This window comes from Microcaecilia unicolor, chromosome 8, assembly GCF_901765095.1.
Source record: "Microcaecilia unicolor chromosome 8, aMicUni1.1, whole genome shotgun sequence".
In the NCBI taxonomy this organism is placed as follows: domain Eukaryota; kingdom Metazoa; phylum Chordata; class Amphibia; order Gymnophiona; family Siphonopidae; genus Microcaecilia; species Microcaecilia unicolor.
In genome coordinates this window covers 28,527,713-28,539,011 of record NC_044038.1, presented here as the reverse complement: position 1 = coordinate 28,539,011, position 11,299 = coordinate 28,527,713, and the positions used below count along the sequence as shown (strand labels likewise).

The window sequence follows — 11,299 nt, the reverse complement described above, 5'->3', positions numbered from 1 at the left end:
GGTTAAAAGATAGATAACAGAGAGTACACTTAACTGGTCAGTATTCTCAGTGGAGAAGGGTAGACAGTGGGGTGAGCCCTCCCAAGCTCACCACAACCCTACTGTACCCATATATAGGTGCTCCCTTCATACGGTCTATTGTAGTGGTGTACAGTTGGGAGCAGTGAGTTTTGGAGGCTCAGCAGACAAGATAAGAGAGCAACAGTGAGATGTGTACCTGGGAGCATTTATATGAAGTCCATTGCAGTGCCTCTAAGGGTGCCCCACTGCTCTCCTGGGATGACTGGGGGACCAATCTGTTACAAACGCTAGCCCCTCCTACATCGTAATGGCTTGATTTTCTCTGTTTTTCACGTGCACATTTTTTTTTTACTTTTTTTCTTTGAAAATGGCCTAAAAAGATAAATGTCTTTAGCACAAAACTTTGTTGCAAACAGTATTTTTTGAAAAAAAAAAAGATAGATGTTTTGCTTTTTCCAAAATGGCTGTATTTGCTATTCAGAGTCTGGATGTTTTGAGCAAAATGTCCAAAATCAGACTTGGACATCATATTGAAAATGCCCCTCTAGGCCTTAAGACCAGTAAATATTCTTCACGATTTATTTTTTAAGGGAAGAATCTCACTGAAGACTGGCATATACAATGTACCGATGTTCATACTTATCTATGGTTAAACTTTTATATAAAGCTCTCTTACTTTAAACTTTGTTGCTGAACTAATAAAAATTCTGTTTTACCATGGTTCACAGACTGGTGAACTTCTAAAATACTTATCTTCTGGAAAGTCTACTCACGGAGACGGACTCCATCATTATACAATTTACGCACCTGGGAGGGGCCACATATCAGCCTTTCAGGGCAACATACAAGTCATGCTTAATTTTGGTGTAGGATTACTTTCAGGCTAGACCCCCACACAAGCTTCCTTGCTACGTTACCCTTTTTATCCCTTGAATGATTAATGACTTACTGCATCACAGCCACTACAGTTTTCTCATTTGATATCACAGATTCATCCCAAAAGTGTTACTGTTTTTATCTGTCAGCCTGTTTAAGAGAAAAGAGATATTCACACAGGTATAAGAAGATTCTGACAAATCTTTAAAAGAGAAGAAAAGCAACTGTGGTTTCTGGACACTAGGTGCTCATTTTCAAAGCACAGAGACTTACAAAGTTACATAGGGGCTCATTTTCAAAACACTTAGAATTACAAAGTTCCATAGTAACCTATGGAACTCTGTAAGCCTAAGTGCTTTGAAAATACACCTCATAGTAACCTGTGTAACTCTGTAAGCCTATGTGCTTTGAAAATAAGCCTCTTAATGGCTGGCTGCACCCATAGCCCTGCTTCCTTCTGGAGTCTCCAGAGATCGTACAACTCTGCCCAGTTGAACTCTCAGTCCCAGGTCTCTCCCTCTTCCCTTCCAGTTTCAGCCCTCCCAACTCATTCACACTTGTTCTCATCTTCCAAGAATTCAGTCCTAAACCAGTAATGACATAGCCACAGCTTTTCATTAATATGTTTAAACCTTTTCAAAACAGCAATTAGGGTTCACCCAGGCTTTACAAAAAATATTCAATCACCACGCACAGTAGTTATTATTGTCAACACTGCCCCATGGTGAGAGTCACTTTCCTGTCTGTTGACAAGCATGAAATGGTCTGCCCTCATAAGGTAAGGATAAGAATGTCTCATTCGAGTCACAGAAGCTGGTGATGGCCAAATCTCTCCTCAAGTTCATTTTGTACTGTCCATGTCAGTGTAAGGCCCACCCCAGTCGTAGATGCACACGAGCAGGCTGCTTCTGCCCTACATCATCATGAGCAAACCTGAGCCGAACACTAGTGAAATTAATGCAAAGAAGAAAATCAAACAGACTTTAAGACAACGTAAGGTTCAGTGTGCCCTCTGGATTTGCCAATGGCTCGGACAACAGACTTTCATTTGCAGGAGTCTCCCTCTCCTTAGGGCTGTGGTCTGGATTTAGTAAAGCCTTTTCTATCGCTTCACGCAAGTTGGCATTAAATATGTCTAGCCCCACACTGGAGAGGCGACCACCATCCAACCTGTACAAGCCAGAGCAATCTGTAGAGATCGTCTCATGGGACACAACAAACCCACCGCCATCGAGAACAAATTTTGAGATCCACTGATTCACCTTCTTGTGAGTTTTTTCTGTTGCCCGTCTATTTATCGCCTCATCCCATACTAACCTTGGGATAATATTTGACCAGCCAATCCTTGCACTGGGGAAAAGCTCAGAAATATGGATAAGGTCCATCTCCATCTTCTGCGTCAAAGTCATAAGGTGAGTAGACAGCAGATCATTGGCCCCCAAGTGTATTACCAGGGCTGCAGGTGGTGTGCAAATCCACCTATGTAGAAGAGAAAGCACTAGCTCATCCCATACCATCCCACGAGTCCCTAACCAGTGAAGGCGTATCCCTTCCTTGGCCAAGCCAAGGTGTTCACCCAGTGGACTTGCACGAGCTCTTCTAGCTGCCCAGTATACAAATGAATCACCACATATCCACACCACCTTAGGAGCTCCAGCAGCATCTGGAATGAAATGAAAAGAAAATACACAATATGTAAAACTGAACAGTTACTATGAGCAAATCAAACATAAACATACTACCACTACATTTATCTCAGTCTGAGACAGGCTCAACGCTAAAGCCAAGGTCACAGCCACTATACAAAATGGGCACGTGCATCAAGCGACAAGAAGAAAAGTGAGGTCAAGAAAGGAAATGGTCTCTATATATTATCTGAGTCCTTGGACTTCCTTTCTTTTGAACCTCACTTTTTGGCTTCACGCTTGATATCCATGAGGATCTTTTTCTCCTTTTTTGGGGGGGGAGAGATAAAGTTCATCCACTGTTGTTATCTTCAACACTTTACAAAACTGAAAAATAAAGAACCCTCTCATGGGCACTAAAAGCCATGATGTATGAGTGAATAACTCTAGCTTGCTGTTAAATATTCTTCTACCACATTACATTTCCTTCAAATGAGATGAAAAAAAATGTATCACACAGCAATAGGTTATCATGAATTGACTTGGGCAATCAAATCAAATAATGTTTTCTATAAACTCCAGCAGTTGCCATGTAAGGCAATATAGAAAATCCAATCGATAAGACAATCCTGCAAGTCGGCTACACTCTTATCACCTCTCACTTAGACTACTGCAACTTGCTTCTCACATATATAGCAAATCATTAGCAAACTAGACAGTTCAATCACATGGTGTCATCATAAATAGCAACTGCTAAGAAAGATATAAAGTTCAGTTGCTAGATTTCACAACAAAGACAATGAAATACATACCTGAATCACTAAGAGCCAAACCATCAGAAACGGGGAGGACAGTGTAATGCATGCCTCATGGAATAATTTCAGATCTGTGTGAGTGTGTACATGCACTCGGATGTGCATGCACCTGTATGTATCTGTGGATACATATTTGTGTGGGTGTTTGTATCTGCATGTATTCTGTGCCTATGTGTATCTGTATATCCCTGTGGGTATGGGTGTGAGGGTTACACATGCACACCTGTGTTTGCTTTGTTTGTGACCAGACGAAAATAGGAAAGGAGCAGGGCAGTTTAAAAGGAGCAATTCCATTAACAACTGTGTTTCAACACAGCATTGTTTGTGACCAGACGAAAATAGGAAAGGAGCAGGGCAGTTTAAAAGGAGCAATTCCATTAACAACTGTGTTTCAACACAGCATTGTTTGTGTTGCAGGTGCTGGAACCCCATCTCCCACAGAAACACAAGGTAAAACACACTACTGCCAATTGCTCACAGTGGTTGGTATAACTCAATATAACTCATATTAAAAATCTTTTCAGAACACAGTATTGCTCTGTTGATGCTGAACCTTGGACACATCCTAGAAGGCACTGTGCACTGTTATTCATTGCCATCTTGGTGGTTAATCATTATATATGTTAATTACTTTAAGAAATCATTACACTTTACTTACAGTTTTATACCAACAGTCTGTTTTAGCACCCATTTTCATATTCCCATAATACTTTCCACATTGTGCTAGGGTGAAGGGAAGAGGGCGAGAGGCCCGTTACACACCCTTAGCTGTTCCAGTCCCTAAGACAAACACAATCTCGCAGCAAAGAGTCACAACTATTCCTATTTTATGAGGTCAATCAGATTGACCTGTCAACAAAAGAATCTGTTTCTTAACTGCATTTTGCTTTTAATGTGCATTAAGTACAGGCCGTGACCATATCTACAGCCATTTCCTCTCCTTGAACATAACTGACTTTTGCAATTCTGCTTTCACACACTTTCACAGACTGCTATTGTTTGGATAGTTTTTCCAGAATCCATTTTGGCATAATTTACTCCCTTAGCTATAGCATCTTCTGGAAGTTAATTTACATCACTTTCTTCAATTGACCACAGCAATTGCATCTGGGTTGCAATGATTACCCATCAACATTCAGAATACCACCCGACCTGCACCTTAAGCTTCGGGGTCAATTATGTGCAGCTAAGTATCCTGCTTGTCCATGGAGAAAACAAAGTTACTTACCTATAATAGGGATTCTCCTTGGACACTAGGATAAATCAAACAATCCCTTCCAATTCTGCTTAACGGTTGAAGTCATTTTCAGATATATAACAGGTAGGAACACTTGCATGTGGCCAGAAAGCTTTCTAAGTTTTTTCCAGGCTCTGGGATAGAAGATCTGAATGTTGTGGTGACATCATCTATGTGTGGCTGATTTACCCTGCTGTGACCTCGCTTTACCTCCCTCTTCTACTGTACCTTCACGGTTCATTGCTTTATTGAGATAAACACTTTTGATGTACTGCTTGAAAGGTGCAGTTTTGATGTACTGCTGGAAAGGTACAGAGAAGTGCAACTTCACAGCATCTTTACTCCCCAAAACAACCCCTGCCCCAAATACCCCACCCTCCAAAACAAACCTCTTATTCATTCACTGGTTCTCTCCCTCTAAACTCCCACTCATGTACAGATGGCTCATTTATTTACAGTCCTAATCCATTCACATACCCCATTCATCTTACATAAGCAGTCATACCACACCAAGTCACATTCTGTCCCCTCAACCAACCCACTTATTTGTGCACAAAATAAAGCACCCCTGCTACTCAGTAGCATGCATGAATTCTTCCTATTTACACACAGATTTCCCACCCGTTTATTCAGCTATAGTCACACTGCCAACTTATATACAATTTCATGCATCCACCTACAGGCACAACATTTTATTCAAGCTGAGAAGGGAAACATATCTATATGCAACCTGCACTTTATAACCTGTTTCTGCATAAAGGCTTCAAAGGCAGTTTCTAGAACAAAGGTTTCTACCCCTTACTATCAGAGGGAGAGAAAAATCAGATAGGGAAAGCGACTGAAGTACCCTCAGTGGGGCTAGACTCACCAGAATCCACAGATAAGATTACAGATGGCACTCCTTCCGAGGCAGGCTCGCTTTGGGGCTCTTCGATGTCGCTGGATCCTGCTGTAGAGCCTCTCTTGCTACTTGGATGAGGCTCTTTTTTCTTTTTCAGCTGGCATCTGTCACGTATCCACTCAGATCCTTTTTCTGCAATCTTCTGCCGGAGCTCCTTCATGAGGTCTTCCAGGTCATCATCAGTCTCTTGCTTAGCTGGCTCCTGCTGCCTCCTCTGCTTCGTTGAGACATCCGGAAGCAGAACTGCTTCTCTGGGCGCTTGGCGTTTACCCAGAGTATCCTGGCTCATGTCACTACTGGTAGTGGGAGAACCAGCCACGGGAGAACTGACAGTCATTCCGTCAGGTGTGGATTCATCAGCCATGGGTTCACTGACCACGTGTTTGTCAGCCATGGAAGTGTTGGCCGTCGCATCGTGGGCAGTCGATTCAGCCGTGGGTTTGACTGTCTTCGGCACACTGGTTGTCGATTCTTCTGCCGTAGATATTTGGGCCGTGGGAACATCGTTTGTCAGTTCCTCGGCCGTGGGTGTATTGGCCGTGGGAACATCGTTTGTCAGTTCCTCAGCCGTGGGTGTATTGGCCATGGGCGCATCGCCTGTCAGTTCATCGGTCATGGGTGTGTCATCCATGGGAGCATCACCTCTCAGGTCATCAGCAGTAGGCGCGTCAGCTGTCAATTCAAAAGCCGTTGGTCCATCAGCCATTGGATCGTTGGTTGTGGGAGCATCAACTATCAAAAACATCACAGAGATTGCAAGTCACACGCATTTGGCTACCTTCACATACCCAGCACCCCTCTTCACACGCAGGACCCGAGATCACCCCTCCCCTCCCCTCCCCTCCCCCTCCTGCGGTCTGGTATCTCTCCCTCTCTCCTCCAACTGTCGCTGGTTCAGCACGCATCCCCTTCCCTCCCCTTCCACATTCCGGCATCTCTTCCTCATTCACTTCCTCCCCCTTCCCCCCAACTCCGGTCGTACCTTCAAACGTGTCTTTTGAGATCGCCGGTAGCGGCTGCAACTCCTACCCGTTGGCTGCGATCGACCCTTAACCCGGAGCTTTCCCTCTGCCGCGTTCAGCCCTACCGGAAGTAGGAAGTTGCGGCAGAGGGAAAAGCTCCGGGGTCGCTCGCGGCCAACCTCGTTGTGGAAACCAATTAGGTTAATCACTGTTTCCACTCCCCTGCGCAGCCGTCATCCAGTACACTCAAACCAGCAAACCTATGAGCTACTGCTGCATCCTCCTTGGCGTAGCATTTCCTTCTAACCGGCCACACACATAGCACCGCCCTCTAAGCGGCCATATGTAACCGGCTGCATGTGGCCGGTTAGAATCTAGCAGGCAACAATAAAGAACGACGACGAGGATTCAGCAGCTCATAGATTTGCTTGATTTTGAGTGTTCCGGATGACGGCTGCGCTGGAGACTGGAAACAGAGATTAACCTACTTGGTTTCAACGTGCTCACGTCACATGGTCTTCTTTCTATTAAACCTCCTTGGGTAGGAGGCTAACTAGCTCATATGGGTTGAAGCCAGTAGGCGTGCCTTGCTGGCAGTAGGCGGAGTCACAAGTACACCCAAAACAATAGCAAACGCAACGCTATCGAAAGCAATTGTAAGAATAGTAGAAATAATGGAGTGCTTATGTGTGGTTGTAAAAGGTCAATAGATGTCCCAGCTGGATTGCCAGTGCCTTAAAAGGTGAAGGACAAAAGATTTTTTTTTTTTTTTTTTTTACTTGAAATGACAGCTTTTTTTATTTGAAAGGTTCCCATGTGTAGATATAAATATCTGAAATCAAAACTGAATATTATTATTAGCATTTGTATAGCGCTGAACAGCTGATACAAAGAGACAGTCCCTGCTCAGAAGAGCTTACAATCTAAATAATACAGACAGACAAAACAGTTACGGGTGCACTTTCCAAATCACTTCAGGTAATGCAAAATTTGCTAGCCAGGTACTTAAATAGGCTATGGAAGAAGAGATAGTGCTCTGCCTTCATTATATGATCAAAATCCAGAAGAAGAAATCAAAAGTTCTGCAGAAAGAGCAGTAAGATGTGTATTTTGCTTTTGTGGACTTTATTACATGATGTACAACATAGGCAATCAATTTGGGAACAATTTGTTTTTAAAATGTTAGTGCTGACTTTTTCAGGGCCCTGTTTACTAAGCTGTGCTAAAAGCGTGCTAGCGATTTTGGCGCACACTAAAGACACCCATATATTCCTATGGGTGTTTCTAGCATTTGGCACATGCTAAAAGCGCTAGCGTGCCTTAGTAAACAGGGCCCTCAATGTGTTAAAAAAAAAATCAGACACCTAACCTACTGTGCAAGAGGTTGTGTAAGTATACATTTATTTATTGCATTTGTATCCCACCTATTTGCAGGCTCAAAGTGCCTTACAGAGTGTGGTTATGACATAATCATTTCGTGTTAACAGGTACATTTCTTATAGTTTGAATGTTGTTAAGAGAAGATAAGCATATACGTTTCTTGATGCCGAGTACAATTATTGCTGTTTAAAGATTGGGTAATTGAGGATAGACAGGGAAGAGTTAGGTCAGTTAGAGGTGAGGTGTGGTCATTGTGTGAGCTGTTGAAGTGGTTTGTAGGCTATGTATTTTCCTTGGATGCCTTTTGGAAGAGATGAGTTTTCAGAGATTTGCAGAAGTTAGTTACGTCGACAATAGCTTTCAGGTCTGTAGGAAGATCATTCCACAGCTACGGGCTCAAGTAGGAAAAGGTGGTGGCGTGTGTCAGTTTGTATTTCAGTCCTTTGCAACTGGGGAAGTGCAGGTTGAGATATTTGCAGGAGGATCTTACCGTGTTTCTGGGAGGCAGGTCCACAAGGTTTAGCATGTAGATTGGGGCGTCTGCGTGTATAATTTTGTGTACTATCATGCAAATCTTGAACTCGACACGTTCTTTGAGTGGGAGCCAATGGAGTTTCTTTCTTAATGGTTTAGCACTTTCATATTTATTTTTCCCAAATATGAGTCTGGCTGCTGTGTTCTGAGCTGTTTGTAGTTTTTTGATAGTTTGTTCTTTGCAGCCGGCGTATAGTGCATTACAGTAGTCCAGGTGACTTATTACCATTGACTGTACCAGGGTGCGGAAGATATGTCTCGGGAAGAAATAACTGGGAGAAAGACATGGCAAGGTGGGGGACAAAGAGAAGGAATAAAGGTAGGCATTGGGGGCTAAGAGGAGAGAAAGAACTAGGACGCTGGGAAAAGGGAAGGGGTTCAAGCTACGTGAGGGAATGAAGAAGCTTGGGGAGTGGTCAGGCCTTATGATGGGGGAAATTCTGCAAAAACAAAATTACAAATAATGCAGAATCCCACTGACCCAACATAAAAGACTGATTACCCGCAACACAACAAAACCAAAGATCGTTATAGACATATTCCAACTTCCCGCTTCCTCCTTAAATTCCCTCTATACCTACCATTCATAACCCTATTCTACCATAATAACACATTCTATTTGTTCATACGGAACTGGTGAACGCCATTATGGTACTATGTAAGCCACATTGAGCCTGCAAATAGGTGGGAAAATGTGGGATACAATGCAACAAATAAATAAATAAATAAATACAATTTTTAAATATTGCACACAGACAGGCATATTTTCAAAGCACTTAGCCTTCCAAAGTTCCATAGGTTTCTATGGAACTTTGGAAGGCTAAATGCTTTGAAAATGAGCCTAAGAATTTCCCAAAATGTTTTATGCAGAAATTTTCATTTTGCACCGAATACCCCCAGGAGTAATAAGTATAGTTCTTGCTGTTTATATCATAGTGTAACGTCCCCTTACGACTGCAGTGAGATCACTATCTATGATAAACAGAAGTTCTGTTATCACAGCGGACAAGTGGGAGATGTTTCCCCTAGAAAGTGGTTCATATTCACCCAAGTAGCTACAAGTGGCTCCCCATTGTCCACATGTTTGTTCACCCCCTCAAAAAATGCAGTAGATTGGTGAGGCAAGACCTCCCTTCACTAAATCCGTGCTGATTTTGTCTCATGAGCCCATGTTTTTGTATGTGCTGTTATTTTATTCTTAATAATAGCCTCTACCATTTTGCCTGGCACCGACGTCAGACTCACCGGTCTATAATTTCCCGGATCTCCTCTGGAACCTTTTTTAAAAATCGGCATTACATTGGCCACCCTCCAGTCTTCCAGTACCTCACCTGATTTTAGGGATAGATTGCATATTACTAACAGTAGCTCTACAAGTTCATTTTTCAGTTCTATTAATACTCTTGGATGAATACCATCCGGTCCTGGTGATTTACTACTCTTCAGTTTGCAGAATTGACCCATTACATCCTCCAAGTTTACAGAGAATTTGTTTAGTTTCTCTGACTCACCCGCTTCAAATACCCTTTCCGGCACCGGTGTCCCTCCCAAATCCTCCTCGGTGAAGACCGAAGCAAAGAATTCATTTAACTTCTCCGCTACGGCTTTGTCTTCCCCGATCGCCCCTTTAACACCACCGTCGTCCAGCGGCCCAACCCATTCTTTGGCCGGCTTCCTGCTTTTGACATATCTAAAAAAATTGTTACTATGTGTTTTCGCTTCTAACGCCAACTTTTTTTCAAAGTCCTTTTTCGCCCTCCTTATCTCCGCTTTGCATTTGGCTCGGCATTCCTTATGTTTTATCTTATTATTTTCAGTTGGTTCTGTTCTCCATTTTCTGAAGGATTGTTTTTTGGCTCTAATGGCTTCCTTTACCTTACTGTTTAGCCACGCTGGCTGATGTTTGGTCTTTTTTCCTCTTTTTCTAATGCGCGGAATATATTTGTCCTGTATCACTAGGATGGTGTTTTTGAACAGCTTCTATGCCTGTTGCAAGTTTTTTTACCAGCACCAACCAGCCTCCTTGTGACCAGTAGAGTTCTATTACTTCCAGTTATGTCACTATACCAAACTTTCCAACTGAGAATATTTCTCTTTATGAGTTTCTTTTCCCTGTTAAATTATAACTTCTCCCTTATTTCCATCAAAGTCAACTTGTTTTAAAGGGTTTGAAACCATTAACATAGTTCCCTCCTCAAACTTGTAAATTCTTCAATTTTCAGGACTTTAGGTACTCTCTCTCATAAGAGGTGGTGGTGTAAATTCTCTCTTCAGGGGAGCTAAAGTCCCTACTTACTACCACAATTCACTAGAGAGCGGTCCTTGTCCAGTTCAGGACTTCAGCTTAAATGGTTCAACTGTAACCAAAAATTAGCTTTTGTTTTTATCAGCTATTAAAGCTGTCAAAGCTGTATCACTTTACACAGGTTTTAAAATCCACTCCTACTAGCCTCTGTAGTTACAGCAGGATTTAATCACCCCTTTCAGTAACTTTCACAATTTTAATTACTTCTGAGGCAAATTCTCCAAGACCCCACTCAGACAGTAACATCCTACTCTTACCTCTGATGAGCCTTCTCAACCACCCTTTCTGTCTCTCTACACATTACAGTTCTCTGACATCACAGACAGGGTTGCCAGGTGGAAAATTTTTTTCCCACCCAAACCAGCCTAAATCCAGCCCAAAACCCGCCCAAACTCAAACCCCGCCCCTGACACCCCCAACCCCGCCGTCATCGGCCCCGCCTCCCGTCATCGGCCCCGCCCAGAACGTCACTAACCCCGCCCCCCGCGGCCGAAAAACCCGCCAAAAAACCGCCCAAAAGACAAAAAAGAAGCCCAAAAAACCGCAACCGCGGCGGGTCGCGGAAAACCGCCCAATTGGGCGGTAAAACCGCCCACCTGGCAACACTGATCACAGAGTTCCAACCTTCAGGAGGAGTGGCCTT

At 43.1% G+C, this 11,299-nt stretch overlaps 1 protein-coding gene across 1 annotated transcript; it reads right to left on the bottom strand.

Annotated features, from left to right (window-relative positions):
- Positions 1 to 1,496: 1,496 nt before the first annotated feature.
- LOC115475722 lies at positions 1,497 to 6,595 on the bottom strand. The gene is made up of 3 exons (XM_030211659.1): positions 6,458 to 6,595; positions 5,443 to 6,207; positions 1,497 to 2,560 (listed from the first exon to the last, which is right to left on the bottom strand). Exons 2-3 carry the CDS (start codon positions 6,179 to 6,181, stop codon positions 1,881 to 1,883), a joined length of 1,419 nt encoding a protein of 472 aa, XP_030067519.1. The 5' UTR covers positions 6,182 to 6,207; positions 6,458 to 6,595; the 3' UTR covers positions 1,497 to 1,880.
- Between the last annotated feature and the right edge of the window lie 4,704 nt (positions 6,596 to 11,299).